The sequence below is a fragment of the Falco rusticolus genome, chromosome 5 (genome assembly GCF_015220075.1).
Source record: "Falco rusticolus isolate bFalRus1 chromosome 5, bFalRus1.pri, whole genome shotgun sequence".
Taxonomy (NCBI): Eukaryota; Metazoa; Chordata; class Aves; order Falconiformes; family Falconidae; genus Falco; species Falco rusticolus.
Window position 1 is genome coordinate 89,643,003 of NC_051191.1, and position 27,070 is coordinate 89,670,072.

Here is a 27,070-nt window from a genome sequence, read left to right on the forward strand (position 1 = left end):
GTTATTATTACGCATTGTATGTTAGAAGTATTGGTCCATCAGCGTAGCTAAATTTTACCATACATTTTTGGTTATCTAAAGAATTTATTGTATGAGAAAAAAGTCAGAAGATCTTCTGTGTTTCAAGTCTTTTTACATATTCCATAGTAACTTACTACAGTTAGACACAATTATGAAATGTGTTTTACATAGCTGTGGAGTTTTAGAATTTTATTTAAAAATCTGTTTGAAAATGTTGAGTTTTAAATCTAACCGTAAAATAAAAAAGCAGCAGCTTATAGTGTGTTTACAGCATCAGCATTTTTTTCAGCAGACCCTGCACTAAATCATCAAATTATATTTCTCCATAAAGTCAATGGAAACTTTTTTAATTGGGAATATGTGTGTATACTCCAAACAGAAAGTAAAATTTAGAGAACAAAATGTAAGTCTTCAGGTCCACTTCCATTCCTGAAAGACCATTTATCTCACTTTCTAGGCACTTAATCATGGCAAGCTTAGTTCTCATCTGTGCCAAGTGTTAAAGATGTAAATTGGGCACAGCTGAGGAGAGAAGAGACAAGCAGCTTTTAGCTACCTTCAGCTTCTGTCTGGTTCAGCCAGCCTCGCAGCAGCTCCCAAAGTAATTTGAGCAGCTAGCCACAAGCAAAATGCTGCAGTAGCCCTGTACAAAGGGTGGAGGGTATCTGTTGTAGAAATAGCTATTATCAGCACCGTGTCACAGTGCCAGCGACAGCCTTGGCTAGTCTCTGAGGCAGCCCTCCAGCTATGCCGTGCTGCTAGAATGGAGCCCGCTGGGGACAAGTGACCGCTAAGAAGGAATCCGCACTTCTAGATTGCTTATAGAAACTATGCATCTAAAAAAAGCCTCAGCTGCTTTCTCACCATCCATCCCATGTCTTTTACTTTTTTGATTTTTCTTGTTATATCTCCCAATTGGAAGGTAAGCATCTGCTGAAATTTCTTCACCTTGGCTGTTCTAGATGCTGGTTATGATTATCACGTCCTTTCACTTTAGACTGTTTTTTCTCTCTTTCCTCTGCCTGCTGCTGATGCTGGTGTACTGGCATGTTCCAAAGACAACTTTTGCATGCGTGGCCTGTCTAACTTTTATCCAGATTTAACGAAACGGATCCGTACTTCCTATCAGAGTAAGTTCTATGACGGTTAGGCAAACAGCTTTCTCATGATTGGACTATGCCTGACTTAAACCCGTGTATTTGTGCTTTGTAATGTGTTTTGTTTAAACACATTCAGCTTGCATGCAAACTTATACCTTCTGTGATGTCAACCATGCTTAATTTTGACAATTGTCTTTATTATACAGATACTTCAGATCTGTTTTCTTCTTCCAAGAGTCAATGAGAAAACCCCAGTGACTTATGTGGGGCAGACTGGGCCTTAGAAATGATTTTTCAACAATGTTACTTTCTTGATGACAGTATCTTTCTTTGGTTTTATATTCATGTCAGTGTACATTCACTTATATGAAGCATTTCTTGTTTTGCAATGGCACTGCCTGATTGTAGTTATTAATTAATTCTTCCCTATTTTCAGAAGAGTAATGTGGCTTAAAAGAGTACCAATTGGATTGGGTGCTGTGAAATTTAAAATTTTAATCTTGGTTTGGTACTTGAATACTTGGCTTTGGGGAACCATCCCATGCCTCTGATCTTTAATGGGGAATGTAAAACGGGAATAAAAATACATACATCAAAGAGAGCTGTGAAAATTAATGTTTTTAATATCTTTAAATTTTGAGTTATAGTGATACGCAATTTAAATATTGGTATTCATCACTGCAGAATGTAATGAACAAAGCTATTATTAATTTTTCAAAAATTACTGTTCAACAGATGAGCTGTATGTATCTTAATTAACTGCAGTGCTTATATGTAATTAGGTCTCCAGGATGCCTCTTATTCATTTTACAGTAGTTTTCACAGAACAACTGGATAGGCAATTTTACATTAAATACTTGGTATAGGCAAGGTAAAGAAGTGGCAGTTGTTTTATCATCCCACATAAATACAGAATTGTGTAGCTATTAAAATAATTTGTACACTTGCACAAGAAAGTCTATTCTGTCTTTCTAGATTGTTATCAATTGATTTCTATGATTTTTATTTCATAGTACTTCATAAAAGGTGGCCTGTTTAGTTAAACAACTAGTCCAGTTACAAATTCAGCAGTCCGTAAAAAGATTTGGTGTATAATGTCTTAAAGCTTTAGTCTGGTCTGGCTAATGTCAGGTGTGTAACAGAGAACCCGAGGGACAGACAGAAGTCAAAGGTTTGGGGGCTTTCCCCTACTGAAAAATTAATAAATTCTAAGAGCAAAAATAACCAACTTTTTCATTCAAAATGACAGGCACAGAGCACAGTTTTTCATAGCTGAAAATGTATGACCTTGTTTCCATCTTCAACCACAAAATCAGAAAAGTCCACAAAATCTTTCTGTATACATCATAACTGAAGAGTATGAGTCTGACTCTTGTGCAAGATCATTAACAACTTAATTTCTTTCCTCAAAAATTATTTGGTTATTGCTTTTTCCATTTGATATTTATACAAGAGTATGTACTGTATGATCTGAAAGATGCACCAGGCAATAAGATAACAAGGCAAGAATATCAGAGACTGTAAAATATCTTGCTAAGTCATTCTCAAGTTATGTTTTGTTACATGTCTTATCTGAGTTAGGAGTTTTAAAAGGGGTATTGAGAATGGATTTAGGATTTTGCGTACAACTTTATCTCTTCTCATAAGAGATGATGATGGGAAAAGAAAAATAAATTCTTTTTGGAAATTGTGTAGTTGAAGCTGATATTATTAAGGGAAAAGCAGCAGCAGTCATGTGATAACATAAGCATTATGTCTAAAGTTTTGAGGGTTATATAAATGAAAATGGAAGTTAATGGGAAGGCATGTCAGAAGTTGATTCAATTAAGTAATGAACCAGGAAGATAATTTCATGAGGATCAGTTTGAGAAAATAAGACTTGCAGGCACTGAAGCCAAAAAAGAGATTATCAGTGAGCAAAATACTTAGACTTTTTGTCAGTCATTTTTGAGGTGATTTACAGGAAGAAACAGTCTAGTTCAGTATTCAGCCGGAATCCGAGAGTTAAAGTGTGATGTCCCAGGGATGAAACAGTATTGTGGATTAGAGTATCAGGGAAGACAGTGGTGCTGTCAGCTGCGTTGAAGTAGTAAAGAGGAGAATTCAGCACAAAAAAGCAGTTTATCTTGGCAATGTTAAATTTATGTCTGGACACTTGTGAGTAAATTTTAGAAAGACAGGATTACTACTTTAACTTGGATGGAAGTCATGTAAGTTAGAGATGCATATTTATGAATCATTCAAATATCAAAAGAAGATATTTATTGCCCTGTTTATGTGAGAGAACCTCCTCAAATCCTGGGACAAAGAGAGAAAGTATTGATGTTTCAGTCTGGGGTGCCTTGCAACTAAAGAGCGAAAGGGGAAAAAAACCCCATCAAACAAGGAAAAGAAGCAGTATGTTGGAGAGGTTTTCCAAAGGAAAGACAAAATCACCCATGTCAAGGTCATCCAATATTCAAAGCACAGTTGGTGAAATAATTGTTTCACGTCCTAGCCAATACATCTATAGAGAGCTTGGTAAGAGTAATGTATACGTGTGTAAGCTAGACTCAAAAGCAACTAGAGTGGGCTTAAGGATTAAGACAGCACATGCTCTGGTTTGGGAGGTGCAAGTGGGAAGGGAGAAGCAAGAAGAGAAGAAATTAGAAGGAGAAATGTGATGAGTTCTAGACATACATAACAGCAGAGACTGAAACCAAATTGTCCTAGCAGGGAAGTAATTTGAGGAAAGTAAGAGGCTAAGGTGAGGTAAGTGCAGAGCTGGAGGTAGCTTTCTGGTGTTGATGTCCTGCCCCTTCTGATACACAGCTGCTGGCAGCCACCTGCCTTTGTAGCGAGAGCATGTGCCAAGCCAAATAAAATAAACTCTCTCTGCAGTAGTGCAGAACTGTGGTGGTGTTTGGTTGGGATTCCTTTTTTTTTTCTTTTTTCTCTTAAGTTGAAATAAAATGGTACATGTTATTACCTAGTGCTAGATAGCAACATATATTCAGATATTAAAACAAGTACATTTACTGCATCTACAGAGATCATCCTTGCAGCAGAATATAAAAATACCAATACCAACTTGTAAAAGCAATTTGCATCTCCTAGTAGAAATTCATACCATCTGTTGGTAAAACAAGAAAATAAATTTTTGAAGCATCCAGAAAGTCAGCAAGTTTAAAAGGATGTTGATCCATAGGAAATAATTTTCAGAATGAAGAATTTTCAGTGAGATCTCCTTGTTCCTCTTTCAGGCCAGTCCCTTGAGAGGATGTGAGCAAAAGTAACCTTGGTCTGACAGGAGGACATGGAAAACTGTGTTATGAGTCATTAGCTATTAGTAATTGACACTTTAAATCACACCTGACAACACAGTAGAAGCTAATATAGGTTGAGTTTTAAGTCGACAGCTATATTCTGAACTAACTGTCATTTCAAGGAACACATCATATTTAAACACAAAGAAAACATAGTATGGAAATTCATTGTGAAGATGATGGATTAAGATAACACTGGGCTTATTTATTGGCGTGTGAATATTTATGATAAATTATAATTCATTTATTTATAAGCAAAGATGTGCTGGCTTTGGGTGCTTTTAAGTAAATAATCAGTCTGAAGGATTTAATCAGAGATAGAAATTTTAAATTATGAGTTCTTAAAAGTTGTTATGCCTTGCTATAGACAGTATGGGGTTTTTGATCCCCTAATGATGAGGAAATGGAAACTACAGTAATCTTGAAAAGTATCCATGGGACGTGGTGGGTGACCCTGCTTGAGCAGGGGGTTGGACTAGCAGGTCTTCAGAGGTCCTTTCCAACCCTGGCCATCCTGTGAAATGTCTTCTAAAGTGCTTTAATGCCTAATGTGATATAATTACATCTTGCAGGATTTTCACATTTTTATAATTTTTTTCAAATCAAAGCCCACTTCTTTATAATGTCAGTGGGTGTATCTTCTCACAGGTGGTTGTTTACATGGCCAGTCTCAGTTATTTGCCTTTAGTTTTGCTGCTGTGTTCTTGCTCTACCTGGACTCAAAATTTGCTGGGATGGGGGTTTTTGACTAGAATTAGCTAAAATGTCTTGGGACACAGATTGGGCTTACAGAACTTCAAAATGAAAATATATTTGTAATCTAACTTCAGTAGCTGTTGCAGTCTCTCAAACATTCGAGGGAAGCTGAATTGTGTGGAAATACACATGATAAATTATTGAAAAGATTTAGCTTGGTTTCCTTACAAAGGAGATGACAGTAGAAAATAAACAGTAGTACAAAGAAAAGCTTGAGAGCTGCCTTCCTCATCTCAAAGGGAAACAAAAGACATTTAATGGAATCAAAGGCAACACATAAAAATTGACAAATGTATGTTTATTCCCTTCAGTGAAGGATGATAGTGCAATTCATGGCTGTGTAACAACTTTGGGATTTAGAATTTAGTAAGATTAAAAGAGACTGGATACATGGGTGGATAACAATAAGTCATAATATTTCTGAGCAAGAAAGATTTGTGGCAGGAGAAAATCTGCTTATTTGCTTAAGCAAATAAAAAAAAGAAATTGCTTGAGCAAATCTAAGTGTCTGAGGTTAAGACAATGCCCTTGTGCAGGGCACGTAGTACCACTTATGCTTAACATGGGGACTTACTGTATTTTTATTTTTTTAAAAAAAGCATCTGTTGGTGGCCATTGTTAAAGGTGATAGAGACTTGACAAGTCATTTAGATTTGTAGAGAAGTTCACGTGTTCACCATAACCTGAAATGTATCTTTACTGTTCTAAGTTGGAAAACTGTTGCCAAACATAAAGGGCTTGTGGTAGTCTCACGGTGGTTGCTCTTGGTTTTTCAGAACAGTGGTGCAATTTGGTACCTTTCATACTGAAGTCAGTGGCACCATAATTTATACTGAGCTGTAGTATCATTTCTGCAATCTCACACACAAAAAAGAAACCGTTTAGAAGCAAAATCTGACCTGGCATTTGACATTGTAACTATCATGAATAGTAACTGCACAAGGTTTAGAAGCATTTCATTAATCACATCGTAACCATACTGTTAATATATTAGTATGTCAAATCCTGCGTTTACAAAAGAAAATGTTTAATATTTCATTTTATTTATCCAAGGCCTCTGATGCTATGCGAATGTGCCAAACTTGGTCCCACTGTTCTTTGCAGTTCTGCAGCAAAAACCAATTATGTCCCAAATCTCTAGGTACATACAGAAACACCAGAGTTGGGTAGAAGACTTGATGTAAGAAAGCTATATGTAGAGAGGGTCCCTAAATGGCTGCAATTCTTGAATTCAGTCATAACAGCAAAAATGACTGGACTCACAATTGATTGGAACATAAAATTCCCTCACAGATTCTAAGTTGACTCAAGGATTCAAGAATGCTTCTAAAAAATATATATATATACATATACATATATATATATATGGTTTTCAACATTAGTATCTAGATTATGATCTTTTCTTGCTTAAAAATCGGGAGCAAAGATGTCTTTACTACTGACTTAATGCGCCAAATCGATACTGCTGTTTTTCCAAAGCATGCTCAAAGTTGTTCTAAGCACTCACACAGCTTGGTTAGTGGTAGAAGGTTTTTAATCTGCTTTTTTGGACTCTGGATTCTTCCCATTTCTCAGAAAAGTTCAAAATTAAAAAGATATTAAGGTCCCATTGTTTTCAATATGAAGAGAACAGCACTGGTCACCCAATGGTAGCAGATTTTTTATTATTTTTTTTTAACAAGAGTCTGTGAATTTTAGAGATGAGGATCTGTGAGCCTGAGGGTCCAGAAGCCATAAAAATTAAAATATGTCACATTGCAGGAGTCATGGTGCCAGCTTAAAGCACATTGAAAGGTTGCAATAGGACATTTGACTTCCAGGATACATACGCAGAGCGTGTGTAAACACAGTGTAGGCATGACAGTCATGCACATCTGAATGTGGATTAACGCTCCTTAGGCTCTGTGACCTGAGGGCTGAGGCCGGTTTCTAGCAGGCAGGTGCCTGGTGCTGGGCTGCCTGCCAGTCCCCAGTAGCATGAAGTGGCAGGGCTCCATATAGCAAGCGTGCACCATGGGGTACGTATGAAGGGTACATTTGAGCAGGTACGGCCGTGCCCAGTTTACCCACTCAGCAGCTAGGCCATGGTAAAGGATAGCACGAGCTCAGACTTCACAACCCACCCCGCCCCTGGCATGCCAAAAGGCACATTTAAACCTGTACATGTGACCTGTGCCAAAGGTGGAATCTTAGTTTGATCACAGAAACAAGCCTGAGCTTAAGCAGTATAAACTAAGATTACTTGTTGCCGTCTTCCACTGTAGACTGCTGAAAACAAGTTCCTCACAAGTATTTATGAACAGTACGTGAGCTATCTTGTCCTAAAGTTCTGTGTTACATTCAGATAGCATTACCATTGCCTCTGTGCCCTTTAAAAAGAGCTGTCCTGTGTGAATTCCTAGAGAAGTTCCTAATATTGCGTAGTAGCAGTAATTTATTTTTTTTTATTCGCTTTCTTCTTTCACCAGTACTGGGGTGTTTTTTGGGTTTTGGGGTTTTTTTTCCTCTTCTCCCTCTGGCTTAAGGTCTCCTCCCTTAATTTTGCAGCAGTTGAAAGCATAGAGTTGTTGAGTTGTTTCACATCAGGTTGACAGGGATGAGTAAGTTCGATTCATATCACAGACATTTAAATTTTAAACTATATTTACTTGTTTTCTCTTGTTAGGTACAGTCACTCTTTGTCTACCCTGAGGCACTCAGAAAACAAACCTGAGTTAACAAGAGGCATGATTTTTTAAAACCAGACCTAAATTTCTGCAGTGACAGCCTGATAACTGCAGTTACCTGAAAATATTTGCCTCACATTTCACACTGTTTCTTTCTCCAAACTGACTTTAAAGTGCAGAATACCATCAGCCAAGAAAGTTGAAGCATGCCCTGTTAGATTGTAACTTAACTTTTTAACTCCGTTTTTCAGGCCTGACTGAACTCAGTGACAGTCCAGTTTCCCTGGAGCTAGAGCGTTGCAAGTCTCCCACTTCAGGTAAAGGTGATTGGCTTCTCTTCCTGCAGTCTGTATAAGCCATTCATGTCATGCATCACTGTGTTTCATCAATCCCAAAGAAGTGAAGTGCATAGTTACAGTTCCAAAGAGAAGGAGTTACTGGAGACGTGCTTATTACATAGCACAATAAAATCCTAAGTCTATTTACTTAAAGAAAAATTACATGTACATGATACATCTTGAGGTGAAGAGTATGAAAACATTTGAATTAACAACATCATGCAGGTGTATTCCTATATCCTCCTATTAGAGGCTTGTTTCTCTTGTTTTCTTAAAAGACTTTGACTTCTTTCTTTTCAGTAGGGAGACCTTGTAATTTTATATATATATTATGCATATGTGCATGCAGAGAAATTAGTTGAAAACCAGCAATATGGAGATGGTAAATTTTAACCATTAGAACTCACCAGTGGCTAAGTTATGTAATTTATACTGGAAGCGTAACCTCAAATTAAAATAGTCACCAACCGCTTTAACCCAGCAGTGAAATCTTGGCCATTTAAAAATTTATAAACGTTTCCCATTTTACCCATAGTCCTTCAGAAGGTGGAGTTGATCTCATTCCTAGAGATTTTTTTCCTGCAAGTGCCTAGTCCGCATTGATCTCTTTATAAAAATCGTTGCTTAGAACTCCTTTCTAGTAGCTGACTTTTAAATGTGATGGAAAATAAGGAGGTATAGCTGTGATACATTCGTTTTGCTTGTGGTATGCATATCACACTTCTTGTAGTTTGGTAAGTATTGATAGATTTTTTGCCTTAGTTTCAGTAACAAATTTCCACAAAGATGCTATTCAAATTCTCTGATATTATTTCACGTATTTTACTTTATTATAACAGGACATATTAATCTGGAATGGAGGCCATTAATTAGTAACTTAGAAAAATGACACTAACAAAAGGGTTTCCCTGACGTATCAAGAACTAAAACAAAACAGCTGTTTTGAAATATATATTTCCTTGTACTATTTGCAACCGAATTCTGTAAACATGGTAATATCAAAGTGAAATATTGGTATAACACTAGCTCAAACTCTTAAGCTGGGCCTCAAACTCATGATATGGGCTTTAAAATAAAACATTTGATAACTCAGTATAATTAAGACTACTGTGTGGCTAACTGGGATTCATCCTTTCAATCCTCTCTCCAGAAAAAAGCTAGAAACTCTCTCTTTTCTGAAAACTAAGGGATCACTGACTTGGTAAACATCTGTGCATATGCTAAGTTCTATAATGATGACTGACTCCTATAAAACCTTATTTTTTCTGCAGTTAAATTCAATTTCTTATTCAGCTGTTGATCAGAAATATCTGTTTTAGATAAATTTAAGATAATTTGCTCCAAAATTTATTCTGCTTTTCTGTTTTGGAGATCATTCAGCAGGGAAAACATGGGATATTTCTGAATATTTCCTATTTTAGCCCTTCCATGTTGTTTTCCAAGCTATATTTGAAACTTCAAAATGGGAAATCAGGTGCAATTTTTGTAGGCAGAAACTATTATTAGAGTTAACTGCTTTTTAAAATAGAAGTTACTTTTACTGTGACTGATATTATTTTTCTTTTTTCAAATTAATGCACAACTAAAATGATTTTGCTTTGGCATACATCTTTCTAAAACTGGACGCAATCCAGTCTAGTCATCTGTGTGACCTAAGAACTTGTGGAACTACCTTGTGCTTATCAGCACAGGCTCGCAGCTACTTCAGCCTTTATACTGGCTGACATTTCTTTCTCGTAGAACACAACTTGCAGATCTGCATAGTTACAGGTTCGTCAGGCAGGATCCTTCTACTTCCAGTCTTGCCTTTGATCTCTTTAACGTTCATGGCACACAAGCTCTGTAATGAGGTGTCCTGTACTCTGCAGAGTCCCCTGATAGCTGTGTTTGTAAAACCCGTGACCACAAGATCCAAGACTTTATCCTCCAGAAGTTCAGCGAAAACAGAAGGCACACTTGGCTGCTGAGTCAAGTGATTCAAGTTGCTGCTCAAGGAGGGTCCTACTGGGTATGGCTACGTCACCAGCCGATGAGGTTGTAAAGACAGAAGGAACAGTTTGTTTTGTTGCAGTTCATTATGGTCACCAGACCACAGCAATGCCAGTTCTTCACCTGGCAGTGAAGTTCGTGCCAGTTACCGGCCCCCTGTACAATACATATGCAAAGTGCAAACAGCCTGAGGACACTAGTCACATGACAAACGCTACGCACGTGATGGCATGCCAGTAAGCAGCTCCATCCTTAGTTCCATCAGAAGAGGAATGATTTGAGGAACAACATTGATGTGCCTGCATGCATGCTTTGAGGCTCCAGGACAATGCTTAGGAAGAATCCCTCCAGCACGCTAATTGCCAATGTAGATGCAAACAGTTTTACATCTAAGAGTCATTAGCAACTTGGATTTCAGTTCCAGTCAGGCCCATAAGAACAGTGTTGATAAAGGCTTCTTGAAGAACTTGAAAAATCTTCCTCCTCATCTCTTGGTCTGATCCTGAACATTACTTAGCCTGCCTGAACCATCTTGGTTTCCCCGAAAAATATATTTTTCCTACATCCTACTGCTTGTCAGTGTTTAAACCTCTGACTATGCTTCTGCAGAGCCAGCTTTGTTTCTTTTGTCCCCTGCCCCAAATCGGGATTAGGCATTTGTGTTCTATCACTGATAGGAGTGTTGGAGCACTGAGCAAGGGACTCCGTGCTGAAGGATGCTCCTTGTTTTACATGCAGGGCTAGTTTCTAACTCAGTACAAATCCAGCTTCTTCCATTAAGCAATATTTTAAACTTGTTTCACAAGATAGTCTTTTCAGCTGCTCCTCCTGTTCTGTTTGCTAAAGCGTGGCTTTGCAGACAACGTAATTGAAAAATCAGAATGCCGTTCTGTATGTCTTTCAGACTAGAACATGAAATTAAACCATTTGATGAAAATCTTTGTGAAATTCACAGCGCCACACAGAGAGTAGCAGCAAGTGACAACCTTGCATTTTAAGAATGGTAGGCAGATGAGAATAATAATCTTCCTTAACCACTGGTATCTTAATTAAATCATTATTCAAATACTATAATGGTGGATTTCCAGTACTATACAGGAAGACGAAAAGTTAATAAAGCCATTTGAAAGATTCTGCTTATTTGTGAATATCTGAGTGGTGGTGTTTCCACTGTAAGTAAAATATATTCCAGATATAGCAATATATATGGAATAACATTGGTAAAAATTGTGGAACAATAACCCCTTTAAAATAAAACCCAAAAAACCTTATCTATATAAAGTATGTTTCATGAGACAGTGGTGCGGCACGGCATGCCATAGAACGGTATTTGATTGGCTTAAAAAACCCCACAGATCATATAAAGAACAGTGGAGGCCAGGATTTTTCAATTCCATCAGGCTATTTTCTTCTTACTCGTGTATGCCGTGTTCTTTTGATGGAGAAAGTCAAGCTGCATTTTGATCATTGTTTGCCATTTGGAGGTCAAAAGTTAGGGCTTTGTGCTGCAGTCACTCTTTGCATACATTCACGGCGCTATTGGAGAGCTCAGTAGCTCTAAACCAAAAAGCCCCTCTGAGGCGTTGTAAGCACTCCTAACGTGAATGGTGCTCTGTGGAGTAACACAGTTAATGACTACATAATGTGTTACGGAACGGTACCCATTCCAGTAAAGTTTACCTTTATTTTTATCATCTCATTAGGAAAACTTAATCAGGGGCTCTTTGGAATATAATATATATAATTGTATAATATATACGTCCCTTACTGTTTAGCCACTTCCATGCAGCTTTGTATGGAAGTAGTTGCGAATATACTGTGAGCACATGAAAATGCATCTTTGAGAGATCATTTAACTTTGTTGTGTAAGATGTGATGGACAATTTTGACTTTTTTTCAAAGACCAGAAGGAAGAACGTCATCAGTCTGTGTATAGGAGAATGACTTCTCAAATGCATGTTCTAAACTGAAAGTGCATTTATATTTTTTCTTAAGAAATCATTTTCACACTGGGGGCTCACATCCAAAATGCTTTTAATTCTATAAAGCTTAGAGAAGGCTATGTAAAGAATTCTGCAGTTGATTCCCATGAGCATTGGAACAGGTTCATAATGGCAAGATTATGAGCTTTTATAAGAACCATGATTTCCAAGCGCTGCTATCCTGATTCATTCTGCTGATGAAATCTGCTGGGATTAGGCCCATGTCATGCCAGGCTTCTGCTTTCCTACATGAAATGTTTTTAAATAGCTTTGTTTTGAGAAGAATATTATTAAATTTCTAAAAGTTGCCTTTTTTTAATTCATGGGTAACTGCAGAGTAGCTGAAGAGATGTGGCTCAGTTTGAACATTATATTCTCCTGGAAAACAAGCAAGAAAGTAAATTTTTCAAAACATTTTGTGTGCGTGGAAAACAAAGAGTGTAATTTATTTTGAATCTTAATTATTGATAACACTGCCAGCATAACCATTTCTACTTATTGAAGTAAAAACAATGTTTGCTAGTCAGAAGGCAAATTAATCGTTAAAGGGAGGTTAGCTCCTGCACCGTGAATACGAGGTGCATTTTATCACTTGTTCCAATACGTGAGGGGAGTTCGGATCAGATGAATTCGCTCTTACTTAAGGTCTTGAGAAGGGATGTGTCCGTAGGGATTAGCAAGGAGCAGGGAGCAGTGTGAGGTGGCGGAGGGGAGGAAATGGGGACCTGGGTTGGGGCCGTGGTGGTTGGCACAGGGCTGGCCCCCGTGCAGCCCGTGGTGCCTGGCTCAGGGTTCCAGGGGGCTGGAGCTCGCCAACGGGGGCGGGTGGCCGCTCTGGCCTGGGGAGGCAGGAGCTAAGCAAGGGAGCAGGGTGGCTCTGGGGGTGGTCACCAGGACTAAACATGGCCCGGTGACTGCCAGGCAGGTCCAGGGACCGGGGAGGATGTCGGTCCGGGCACCTGGGTCCGGGTCAGCAGGAGTGGCCAGGCACAAGTGGCAGTGACGTGGCAGGAGCTGCAGCGCAGGGCAGAGGGAGTCAGGGTCAGCTTGACAGTAGCTCCTACGGGAAAGTGCTGCTGAGGCCACCAAAGCAAATGGGCAGCCTGTACACTGACCCCCAGCAGCCAAATCTCCAGGACCTTACTGTGTACCCTGTCCAACCAGGTAGCTAAATATTAGGCTCTTAAATCCATGTTTTAGCAGTGGGGAACTGGGACTGATATTCCAAAGTGTTGGGGAGGTGGAAGCTCCCTAACAGAAAAATAGCTCTATGAAGTCACCTTCATTATAAAAAATATCAAATCCTCTGACTACGGTCCTGCTGTAGTAGCTGAAGGAAACACCACCAAATTCATAGCTGCAAGCACGCATTTGTCGGTTGTGCCTTGGTGTTGTCGTTGAAAGAGTGATGGGAGCCGTATGGCTGTGAGATAGGATGTTGTCAGGTCTGGAGAGCGGGGTGCTCAGCTTAGCTAGCTGCCAGACCGTACTTACTAACTCTGTCTGTGCCTCTTTCTCATCCCACAGTTCAATAACTTGACTTCTTACACATTAAGATCTTTTGGGCAGGGGCTGTCTGGCCCTTGCACTGTGGCATCACAATTTCTGCTGGCTGCCTCCAGCATGAATGCAAACAGATAACGGTAACAAACCACTCTCCTATCCTCTTTAACCTTTATACTCCATCCTTAAATTAAACTGGTTTTCAAAAGCTCTTTCTCAGCAAGATAGGATTACATGCATGATCCTCCTTTATAATAAATGTAGAGTAAAATATACACGATTTGGGTACTAAAAAAAGGTTACATAATATCTGCATTCTGGCCTGTTTAACAGTAAAAGGTTAGTTTTACCTAATAAAAAAAAATAAGCACAGCTTTAATCACAGTAAATCATGAAAGCAACCAGCTGCTCCTTTTGTTTTTACCTTTAAAGATACTGTCTATTGACAGGGGTCCACGCTCTGTCCTAGCACAATCATGTCCTACACCAAAAATTTCCAAATTTGGTGATGGAGATATCGCTAGGAGTGACTCCTGGCATCCTCAGCTGCGCTTCCTGCATTTCCCTGCGCTGTGTCTCCTTTGGCCACCTGCTCCCCATGTCCTCTATTCCAGCGCTGTACCCATAAACCAAGTCATCAGCTATATATTCCTTTCCAATCCTCGGCCGGTTCAGCATGCTCAGCCTGTTAGACGGCAGCCTTCAGTGTGGTGTGCCCGCTCTGACTGCGCACAGCTGTGGCAGCTCCCAAATCAAGCCTGTTTACAGTCCTTCAGCGGAATCAGAAAATGCACGCTTTGCATGTGCCGTGTGAGCCTGCACACAAATAGCTGGGAGCTATTTCTGCCGTCTTGCAGTTCAGACACACATACGGCAATTTGGGAACAGCTGTGGCATATAACACAAGACATATAATTCCTGTTGTACAGAAGCACCTGTAACATAGAAATTAAAGCATTAAATAAACCACCAATTTGCAAAGCTCTAAGCCTCCATGATGACAGCACTAAAGAAGCTCCTGATGTTATTTGCAGCTAGGTTTTATAGCTCTGAAATATCCTAATCTAGATCCTAGTCTGTTAGTAAAGTGTCCTACAGTCTTCCTTAGGAATTGGGAATCCTTTTTCAGCAGACTGGTTGGGCCAGATGTTGTCCTTCCTTTAAAAGGAGGTTTTATCACAAATGATGCTTTTTTCTCTATAGCAAAGCCCTGATTTTTTGGAGCAGTATCCTCCATCCAGTCTGCAAGAGTGTATGACAGCTGCTCAGATAAATGGAATGGTTTTAAAAGGCTCTTCTGAAAATCAAGCTGCTGTTAGTGTGTGTGCCTAAAGTGGACGTGGGAGCCTAACACTCGGTATCTAAATTAGAGAATTTTCACGTAGTAGTGTTAGCAATGTGTATTTTGATGCTGGGTTGATCTGAAGAGATCTTTTCACCTTGTCCCAAAGCATCCAGTTAAAGTGACAGCTAGAAATGTGTTACTGGGAGGGCTATCCTTTCCGTGATATTTCAGTGGTGTGTTCTGTCTCCGTTACCTGTACAATATGCCCGCTCTTTTTCAAATGGTATGGTTGCGAAATGTTGCTCAAGAGCCTGAAGGGCTCTCCTGCTCTTCCCTGAAGAAAGAAAAAAAAAAGCATCTAATGTAGGTGTCAGCTGATATTTTCTTCTACCACATTGCAGGCTTCGTAGTTTATGACACCATGAAAGAATGAAACAGAATTTCTTTTTAGGGGCTCTGTGACTTGAAATGGTAAGTGGCTGTTCTGGGCATCCTTCTGACCTAAAAGCTTATTAAATAGAAATGACAAAGGACTTGTTCCTTATATTCATGTGTCCCTGTGTTCCTGTCACTATGATACTTACCGTGTGGGACTTTCTGTAGAAGTATAATAGTTAGCTGCCAAAAACTTTATTGTTCACTTCTAGTAACAGACAGTATGGGTAAGGGGTAAAAGCCAGAAAACAATGTGACCAAATACTGAGTGAATGCAAAATGAAAGAACCGTATTGGACATTAAGTCTTCTGAATAATTAATGAAAGATTTCTTAAGGCATTCTTTTAATAAACTTAATGCCATTTTGGCTGCTACAAGACATGCTTCATTTCAGTTCTCGGGTGTTCATTGTTTAAAAATGTGCTCGCATATAAGGAAATGAAAACATTTTTGAACAGAAGCAAAATCATAGTTTTCTTGCATAATTGGAACACAGCAGACAATTAAATTTCCAGTAAATTGAGTGTAATATTTTGTTGTCTAGATAACACCATGTTATATCCCAAAGCTGCTGTATTTCGTTTCTGTGCAATCTGTCTTCCTTTCCGTGATATTCCAGTGGTGTGTTCTGTCTCCATTACCTGTACAATATGCCCGCTCTTTTTCAAATGGTATCTTGAGGTATGATGTCATCAGAACTCATCATTTCATTGCACCCTCTTATTAAATTGGTTTCCAGGTGTTTAAATATTTGTGCTATGGTGCATAACCAGCATTTGCAATATTTGCCTTAATCTCATTTGAGGTTTTTTTAATCATTCCTGTCATCACAAGGTAAGATATTGCAGCACACAGCCAAAGCTGTGTAAAGCACCATTCGCTTCTTGAGAGCTGGAGTAATGTTTATTCCAGTGCTTCTTTGTTCAGTTACATTCATTTTGCTGAATGGTGTACATGAAAATATTTAAACCATAATTCTGCCTTTATATGCTGATTTTAAAAAGTGCTACAAATTTGCAACATGATGTTAAGCACAAGATGGCATGTTGTTGTCCCTCGCTCCTTTTTCTTTCTTACTTATTAACAACTGCCTTTCTCCTTTTTCTGTTGTTTCAGTTAAAGGATCAAGAAAGTTAAGTCTGCCAACAGATCTTAAGACTGATCTTGGTACGGTAGGCGAAAGCCAACAGCTTTAAACTTCCTTACATTCATTGGCAAAACATTTTACCAACTGATTCATGAGATAACACAATAACCTCGGAGGCTTTGTCTGAAAAGGCTTTCTAAAAACCACCTATTAACCCATACAGTTCTGTTGGCAGCTGTCAGCATTTTGCTTGTTGAATATTTATTTATTTCATGTAGATGTATTTTGTCAATCATTACACACTCTGTGTGTAACATTTTACTATGAAAAGGCTCCAGGACCTTTTGCCTGCTTGAGCCATTATAACTGCTTGTCAGTGATGTTTATCTCTGCCTGTAACACCCAATGCATGCGCTAGTCTGTTTTCTTTACTTGTACAAATTCCAAGCCACGACAGTGATAAGACGGTAGTACATCTGTAGTTTATAGTGTCTTTGAACTTCTGAGAAGTCAGATCAGAAATCAGCCATTTGTATCTCAGCCCTCTCCTTGAGACTTACCTCACCCAACTGATAAGTACACAGTTTGTTGTTACCTTTTTCTCAATTTTTCTTTAATATTTCAGTGGAAATGCATAGTGAGAGTAAAAATTTCACCTCAAGAAACCTAAAATGAAAATTCAACATCTTGCCTAACCTAAAAATATTTGGAGTAGATAATGCCCTCTTAAATATCCACATAAAGGGGGTTGCTCCTGGCATTCGGGTTGGAATGTGTGGTTCACACAAAGATTTTTATACTTGTCTTTAAATATTCTCAGTCTCAAGAAGTCCTTTCTAGTTTTGCTCTCATGGGAAGTTTCTTGTGTAAGATGACTGAAAAAGCCATGTAGCCATGCCTCATTACTTTGAGTGTCTTTTTAGAGATAGAAATAAAAGTTAGATTACATCCTTGCATAATGCAGCTGAACTTAATTTCTGTCACTAGGAATCATGTGCATGTATCAACCAACGCAGCACTGTTCCCCAAGGCAAAAGGCAGGGTAATAAACGTGTCTTCCACATTATAAATGACTGAAGAACTTGGAGAACTGCTAATAGCTCCTGATAAAGATTAAGTAAATAAATGTTGAAAAATCACTGGGAAATTCAGATTGTGCAGGTTTCGTGTACAGAGGGATTTAGTTGGAATAACTTACTCCATCAACTGTGATGTTTAAGAAACTAGGAATGTAGGAATACACACAACCAAAAAAAAAAAAAATGAACTATTGTAATACTCATAATACTCCAAAAAGGTAAAAGGAGTGATGTAGGCAGCTATAGACCTGTAAATTAATATTTATCACTAAATAATTGGGCAGCTATTAAGAGGGTAGGCAAATACTTAGACTACCAAAATAACCATAGAGTAGGACCTAAGGCTAAACCATATTCCACGGATCAAACTTATTTTTATCAGTATTATTAAAAATATATCATCTTGAAGGATGCATAGCATGAAATAGATTTAGATCCTAAATCATAACACAAAAGAAAGGTAAATTTTATCTGTAAAAGACTGGATTTATAGATTTTCAGAAATGCAAGAAACAAATTGGCTAGAAGCAGTGAGGGCTTTATTGGGTCATATAAAGAAGTTGCATATCAGAGGTAAAAACTGCCTTATCATCAGCTTTCCTGTAATCATGCTGGGAGCTGGACAATATTGTAACCATTAAAACCCCCAGGACTGGGGAGCAGGACAACTATGTACAAAAGGAAAGCTGTAAAAGTTAAATCCAACCTAAGAGCATAGGAGGCATGATGGTCCATCTTAAATGTATGACATATGTAGGGAAGTTTGAAGATTAATGAAATACATAATCCTGTCTGTGATTTTGATTTCAGAACAGTCATATTTCTACCATTCCTCTATTTATCTGTACCCATTGCATTTTAATACTGTAGAACAACTTAAATATAAACTAAAAATAAGTCTAAGAAGGTCTATTTCAAAATCTTGCAGAAACTGGTGGAACTCCAATAATTTCAAAAGCTTCAAACACACCAAAAGGTATTATGAAAACTGTCACTTGAGCATTCTGTTTGTTGTTACTGCCACAGCTACTGGGGACTCTGTACTCATATTACCAAGAAGCCTGGTGGATTGCTAAGGATAAAGTATGTGGAAGCAACATTCAGTGTATAAACTGGCAGATATTCATGGCTAATCAATGCAGAAGAAGGTTTTAAAAAAAAAAAATCCTGAAACAAAACAGAAAAACTTATTTCAGTTCTCCTTCCTGACTGTCTTTGAAGGGCAGAAGATTCCTGTTAATTACTCTAGCCATTAAAACTGTGCTGAATTATAGATAGCTTAGTTTACAACAGGCTGGAAAAAGCCCTTCGTTTCCAACACAAGAAGCTAAATTTAAATAAGAGTTCCTGGAAAAGGTGATGAGTAATGTCTGCATTTCATTTCATTTACTTCTGCTTCAAAATACCCTGGCTATGCTGGCAGGGCTCTTAGAGATTATCTAGCCACTGTTTGGCTGTTGCCTGAGGTTGTACCCATAGTCTGAATATTCAGGGGATAACAGTACTCTCTGGTCCACACTTTTTGTAAAGATACTCTGGCCACCATTTTTAAACGGTAAGGTAGCGTATGTCCATCGCATTGGCCCTGGCTCATAGCTCTTTACAGAGTGCTGATGCATCACCTGCTCTCAGCACCAACTGCAGCTAGTTGGGAAGCACATTAGCATTTGGCAGCTTACAGTTCTGCTCCCTTCTTAGGGTCTGGCTCATGTAATGTCCTTACTCTCATTTTGCTTTGATTTGTAATAGTAGAGATTAAGTAGAAATTAAATCTATTTCAGGTGGAGGTGCTGCAAGTGCTGAAAATTGCTTGGGGAGTAGTTTGCTAGTATTTAAGGGAATAATCTGATGACTCAGGGTGTTCTAGTTAAACCTTGTCAGGATTTTCATGACTTAAAGGTACTTTGGGACTCCATTTCGACCCTTGTATGACTGATAAAGTCAACCTCAGCATCTTTTTATTTCGATGTAGTGATTATTGTCTGCCCTTGCCGAAGAGTTTGTCCCCTGTGGATGCCATATCGCCAGAGAAACGGGAGACTCTGCCATATGTGGGGCTGGATACTGCAGACCACAGTAACCCAGGGTTTATTCGAGTTGGCCAAAGAAAAACATGACATTGCTGTTGCCTGTACTGTACAGTTTCCCTGTTATCCTGCAGAGGCAGCTCTGCATGATAGTATCTTTATTTTTTAACCTAATACTCTTTCCCAAAGTTTTCTGAAAAGATCATCTACACTTCCACGCACTGTTGCAGTGAAAGGAATGATTTAATCTAATTTAATCAGGTGGAGAATCTGGGATATATCCAGACACATACAACTGCTTTAATATGAGAGTTTTCTAACTTTGCTTCACCAGCCACTTTAAGTATCAGCTTGTAATTTTCTTTATGTTAGTATTTCTGCTTATATTATTAAAAGCTTACAGAGTTTCCAGCTGATCACAGGGAGCTAGACAAAAGTCCTAACTAAAGGTGTAGATACTTGGTAACTGCTGATTTTTGTTTAATTCCTGTGAACAGATGGTTTCACTGTACAAATTTATGCTATCACCTAGATTTTATTAGCCAAAGAACAAAATAAAATGCAATTACAGACAGATATCTTCTGTTTCCTCTTGCTAAGCTGTAATCTTCGAACGATTAATATAATTTTTTATGCTTTCTGCATTTATAAGCAGTGAATGAATTCTTTAGCAGGTCAGAGTTAATGTCTCCCATTTTATACAGCAGTGAAAAACTAGACAAAGTACCAAATAAGCTTAGTTTTTGCAAGGATTTGAGAAATGTCTTCTGATGCAGAGCCCAAAAACTTCAATTCGGAAAGTTGGCTTCATAAAATATGATTGTAGGGGTCAGACAATGGCGCTTTGGTTCTAACCCTGCATTCCACTTTCTATGAGGTTTGTGGAATCTGGTTGTTCTTTCCTTAATGCTTTATGCATATCATAATAGAATTATAATATGAAAACATCCGTCATTCAATGCCTTTGCATTTCATTGCAAGGGTAGTGTCACTTCCTGGGTGGTCCCAAACCTATGAAACAGTACCCAGATATCATAAAGAAGACCTGATTTTTATTTTAAGGATAAGCAGTGGGGTTACATCAATGCTTGCTTTACCCTTTCAAAGTATTTTACAGCAGACATTAGGCACTGGCAAAACTTTGAAGCTGTATTGGGCAAATAGGTAGATTTTAAGTGGAAAGTTCTAGACTAGTTTTCCTGGATCTGTGATTCTGTTTACAATGCTAAGGAACATGTCAGAAATTTTTAAATTGTGTGAGTTGCTGTCTGACATTTTTAGAAAAGGCAAATCAGACGTCCAGCAGTAACAATGCTTTTCTTGCCTTACTTGGCAATATACATTGAAAATTTTATGTCTTTTTACACTCAAAGGGTTTTGTGGACTGTTCAGTGTGTATCGTCTTCTAGAAGGGTAATTTCTATTCAATTTCATTCTGAAAATAGCAGCTAACTTGAGGAATCACTTAGAATTATAGCATAATTAAAGTTGGAAGGGACCTCTAGAGGCTGTCTAGGCCATCACCTCGCTCAAAGCAGGTCTGGTTGGAGCAGGTAGGTCAGGACAGTGTCCAGCTGAGTCTCAGATGCCTTCAAGGACGGGGGGTACACAACCTGTCTGAGCAACCTCTTCCAGTATTTGATCATCCACACCAGAAAAAAGTTTTTCCTTACATTTAACCAGAATTCCCTGTGTTCCAAGTTGTGTCCTTTGCCTCTCATCTGATCACCGTGCCCTCTGAGAAGTGTTTGGCTCCATCTTCTCCGCATACTTGGATCAGGTAGTTGCAGACAGTGATAAGGTCTCCTTGGTCTTCTCTTCTTAAGGTTGAAAAAACCCAGTTCCGAGCCTCTCCCCTTCCATCATGTGTGCCAGCTCCCATACCACAGCGTGGTGGACCCCTGCTGAACTCCTGCCTGTATGTGCATATTTTATGTGTAATGGGGAGCCCAAAACTGGGCACAGGACTTGTGACACAAGTGCCAGAGAGAGGGGGACGATTACATCCCCCAGGCTGCTGGCTGTGCTCTCACTGATTCAGTGCACAGTGCGATTTGCCTTTTTTGCTGCAAGTTTGGTTGCTATTAAGATGAAAAACATTGTAGGTTGGATGAAAGTCTTTTACAGAAATGGTTTTAAGCATTTGGCCTCTGCAATTTTGCATTTTTCAGGTTTGTATTTTGATATTCTGTAGCTAGAACCCTACTAGACAAGAATCTCTTTCATCTGCTGAAGGTCAGGTGTATGACGGCACCGGTTTCTTCCTTAATTAAATAAGGAAAGGTTTATGGTAAAAAATTTTTAAAAGAGAAACTGTATTAACAGATACATTAGCACCCTGCCAGTTCAAATAACCAGAATAAAAAAAAAGAGCAAGAAGAGCTGACCACCAGGTTAACTGCTGACTATTACAGCAGAGTAGGCATGTGCTCTGTGGTTATATTTCAAATGCCAAAAGGGGCTGTGTTCTGAGTTCTAATGCTTCCAGATTTAAAACAAACAAACAAAAACCTGATATGGGAGATTCAACAAGCAAGTTGTTTAAAGGAAAGGTAAGTGCTTAAAATTATCAAAATTATACCCTAACTAAAATGTTTATAACTGATAGTTAAATGTAGTCACGAAGGAAAGGCAGTAAAATTTGTTAGCTGAAACAACAAAACAAGCAGTGAAGATCATCATACATTGTCGAGTTGATAATAACAAAATGATAGGGAGCTGTTAGGCTCACAGTGTAATAGATATTCTCTGTTCCTACGTTCTCTGTTTTCACTTCAAGAGGAGTTCCTTACTGAGGACTCTCAAAGGTAAGTCATTTTTCCACCCCTTTCAAGCAGTGCCAACACATACATAGTATTCTTCCATTCTGTGGGCTCTGTGCAATTCTCAGATTGTAATTCCCTCCAGCAACCAAAATCTGGGGCTACGTATAGATTTACCAGACCTGCCTGCACCCAGAGGTCCTCTCTAGTGAGTAATCTGGATTGGGACTGAGCTCTCACAGTCCGTCAGCTGTAGGCAGAGACTCGGGCAGGAGGCAGGTGGTCCTGTTGCCTTGTTTGCACTTCAAGCACCATCCAAAGTTTAGGAAGTGACCTGTGTATGCAAGCAGAAGAGTTTTTAGAGAGTAATAATTTCCCATGTGTACTTTTGACAACAAAGTGATACCAAAAGAAGGATAAATAATAACTCTAAATCAGGGGTTACCAACTATAAAATTTGGGTTTGCAACACTAAAATAAGAATGAACACTTGTTACTGATTTATTTATTACAGTGACCTGGTATGAAATCTGTCAAAATCTATGATGTATAATGTTAGCGAGTTTGGAAAAACTTAGGGTTTTTTTTTTAGGATTGTTTCATTGCTGCGTTAAAATTGTGTGTAAATCTAATTATATTTGGAATGCCTAAATTGACCATGCCTATGCTTTTTTCTGTTAAGTATTTGCAAGCAAACTATGTATATGTTAACATCTGTGAAATGGTGCTAGCTCAGTTATTTCAGACGTTCTTACCTCTAGTTAAAAACAAAAGGTTTTGGAAAAATCAAAGGAAGAATCTCTGAAAGAACCTGGTTAGAATAGACTACACTTTTGTTATAGTTATCTTGCATTATGTTTATTCATTTCAGATGGAAAGGCGGAGTTTTGTTTGGAAAGTCTCCAACATGTATGTGTCATGCTTTATTTTTGCCATGTTTAAGTTGAAAAAATGTTTCTGATCCAGCCTCTCTGAAAAATCTTTCCTTTGCAAAACCAGAGAATTAAACCCAGATTTTTCCATCTTGAAAATGCAGGTACAATGCTACTAATGAGGGGTGCTCAGGATTGGTTGTTGATATCCTAGGTGGTCTTGGGGTTCATCCACTCTACATGCATGTTTCAGTGTTGTCCTCTGTACAGCTCGGCGTGTTTCGTAATGAAATCAAGCTTTCTGTCTGCTGTCCTGTTTGTTGCACAAAGCACAGCAACAATTTACGTTACATTATGCTGTTGAGGCACGCTGAGACCTGTGAACTTTCTGAGACATTCAGTCCGGTAGTGGGGTGTCACCTGATGGCTAGAAATTCAGCAGAGGAATCTAAGGAGCAGACTTAGATACAGGTAGCCAAAATGTTCCCACTCTTCTCAGGGAACAAAGCTAGGTATATTTTTTAGATTTGCACTGCCGGGTTTGGTTTTTCAGATATGATAAGGCAGAAGTAATGTTATGACGTGGTAATATATTCTTAGTGTTCTTCATTTGTGTTGTTTTGTATTTTGGTTTCATTATTCATAACTGCAGGGAAAAATACCAGTTTTAAAAGGGGGTCTGTCAGTGACAACACACAACATTTTCAACCACTTCACAGTATTTTATTTCTCAGAAAAATAAATCTGTTCACCTTGCTTTCAAAAAAACGCTAATATCTAGAATCAAGTGCACGACAGGAGTTCATTACCATGAGAAGAATGCCGTTATATTACCCAGGCAGTGCATTACAATGACAGCACATTATGCGCTTAGTGCGGACCTAAATGTACGAGCGGTATGTCAATAGGGCAATTCATCCTTCTCTTCAAACTGATGAAGGTAAATAGACGCTTTTGCTGGCAGGACATCTCTGCTCACCTCTTCTGCTAGGGCTCTTGCCTCCTGCCCTGCCTGGCTGGCAGACCTGCACCAAGAGAAAATCATGATCCTGACTTGAAAGTGTAAGGTGGCTGTCTGTGTCCTCACTAATGAACGACCACGTGCCTTGAACACCAGTTTTCATTATTTTGCATGCAAACCTGAGACCGTTCTTCAGGCCAGTTCTACAGTTAGGAGATCTCTTTCTTGATTTAAATAGGTATTTCTTTGCTGCGTAAAGTCACACCCATAGTTATCGCCCAAAATCTAATTTGTTGATAATACAGACAAATTCCCCAGAGGAAACTTTTCCTCCCTTTAACAGTAGACATTGCGTTCCTCAGGGTTGGTTGAGGAGATTCTCTGGGACTCATTTTTCACGTTCCTTCTGCTCCATATTAAAGCATCTGTCTCTGGACCTCTCGCCTGCTTCCTTTATTGATTGCTTTGTTACAATTTAGGATGATATTACAATGCTTCTAATCACTCATGTTTAAATTCCTTTGTTCTCAGCCTCTCTCAGATCATTAGTAAAAACTGGTTTTCAGCTAGTTTTCCGGTCAGAATTTATCTCTTTGTAGAACTGAGAGAAATGGTCTTAATTTTTTTTATTTATGTCCAGTGTAACACAACTTGCTGGGCAGCAACTGCAAATACATGTTTTTCCTTTCTTGCTGACATTTTTAATACATTTGGTTTTAACAAGAGATCAGCTTTTCAGTGCTAATGTTTTGGTTCCTTTTGCATTTTGCAAAGGTCACCCAGTAGTTCAGAACAGTGGTATGACAAGACAGGTTGTGTAACATATACATGTTACTGTGTGTAAACTAAAATCAGCATGTGTATATGTAATATGCTCCCTGCCTGTGTAATACTCCTCAAAACAACAAATTTGAGGCTCCAGCAGGCTTGCCGCTGTCACCTGGCATGTGCAATCTCTAGTGGTTTCACTAAGTTTGTGGTAACTAATGTTCCTTCTTTGGTTCCTCTGAATCTCATAGTCTCGCTGGTATTTGGTGTGACACACTGGCCTTCCATTCAGCACTGTTGTTTCTTTTTTTAAGCAGTTTTTGGGGTGCACGCTGCACTGAATGGTGCTACTGTTTGGTAATGGGGATAGCTAAAGCATTTTTAATTGTTGGGGGTAACACTGAGAGCCCAAAGGCAAACCACCAGGACCTGCGCAGTAGCAGCAGCACACGGAGAGCATTAGAGAATTTTGTGTCATGAACTTGTCTTACATATTTTAATATATCTTAGATAGAATGTGTGGAGATAAATCGGTATGAAATGGACTAATACACTGTGGCATGGGGTAATACGCTATGATTACTTCCAATGGCTTACACGAGCCTTACATTTTTAAATTAATGAACAGAATAGCTACAAAGTGAGCCCTGGCTATTTACTTCACTACCCACAACCAGGAGAAAAAGCGGCTGCCCTGACGGAGTGGGATGGCTGTTACCCAGTCTGAAGACTGCCTGGAGGGCAAGCTCTGCTGAGCCAGGCTGCCCCGGGCCGTGCAGTGGTAACCGGTACTTGCTGCTGCAGTCTGGGAGCACCAGAGCATGTAACGCAAACTGCCTTGTCCTCACGGGCAGCAGCACCCACGGGAAGGGATAGGAGGTGATGGCAAGTGCAGTGGTGGAAAAGGGTAGGGAAGAGAAGGGGGCTTTTTGTGCAGGGCTTTCTCCCCAGGCGAGGAGAGCGTTAGGAGCTGTTGCAGTGCGGCACAGAGCGATCTGTGCGCTGCTTCTCGGGTACCAGTGCTGAGGTCTCCAGCATCAACTGGTGTTTCTCTTATGAGAACAGCCCCGGTGAGCATGTGACAAAAGCGGTAAGCCAGCAAGGAAAAAAGGTAGTATGTTGTTCCTCCTTGCAGTCAAACAAAGCTGGGGGGAGAGCCAGGTTTTTACAAGCCTCCTCTCTCTGTTCTTTGGGGTGACTTTTCTTGCACGCTTTTTTTTTTTCCCAGACAATGTGGTAATGAACTCTTTCTTAAATAGGACGTAAGCTTTCTTTAGAAATGTTTTATATCACTGAGCTTATCCTATAAAAAATGTGAGAAATTACTTTTTAATTACACACACAGGATTTTCTCATAGATTTGGGTGGTCCTTATCTGCTTGATTCTTTTCAGCTTCTCCACAAAAATGTTGCAGTCATACTTTGCATAATTATATTACTCTTTGTACAGTGTCTTTTTGGTTTTACTAAGGTTTGAAGAGCTGCATTGCTCCTTGGATATGTTTAAAAAATAATCATATCTAATCAGAAGAACAGAGCAGTGTTAAAACATAGAAAAGCACATAGCTGATCACTAAAAACCTTCTTTTGCTCGTTGTTGTAGCACTCATTAGCATTTCTCCAACTTCAGTACTTGAAGGGGTGTCCCTGCAGTTTCTAGGATGAGGCCTGATGATTTATTACTTTTTTTTAACACAGGAATTGGCTTTGGTTATTTGGAATGGCATTGTCAAAACAGTTATAGGGGTTTATGTACCCAGCTCCTACTGATTGTTTTTGTTTAATTCAGGCCTTTGAAGGTAACAGAGACAAGCAAGTACACCAAGAGAAGCATGGCAGCGCTTATCTTAAAACTTGGCCAAGTGACTAGGGGGGTTAAGATGAATCGTGCCCGTTCTGTACAAGGTTCAGGGAAAGGGCCTCACAAATGTTGTTGATGTTTCTACAGAATATGATTCTTTATTACTCTGTTATGTTCCTCGCCACTTCCTAGGATCCCCCTGGAGATAATTAGATCTCATGCTGCAACTCCTTCACACAAACTGAATTTTGAAGAAAGGAAGCAGCTGGATGAGGATGTGTCTGCTGCTGAGGTTGAACAGTCAGCCTGTGCCCTTGAACAAAGCCCCCGTC

At 39.1% G+C, this 27,070-nt stretch overlaps 1 protein-coding gene across 4 annotated transcripts in view; it reads left to right on the top strand.

The window, feature by feature from the left end:
• STXBP5L (syntaxin binding protein 5 like) overlaps positions 1 to 27,070 on the top strand; it is a 207,431-nt gene that overhangs the window by 152,078 nt on the left and 28,283 nt on the right. Inside the window, exons 19-20 of one of the 4 annotated variants that reach the window (XM_037387448.1) lie at positions 1,080 to 1,151; positions 8,100 to 8,171. In XM_037387448.1, the coding sequence (XP_037243345.1) occupies positions 1,080 to 1,151; positions 8,100 to 8,171 (144 nt within the window). The remainder of the gene's footprint in view (positions 1 to 1,079; positions 1,152 to 8,099; positions 8,172 to 27,070) is intronic. The other 3 variants (XM_037387449.1, XM_037387450.1, XM_037387452.1) reach the window with 3 other exon arrangements.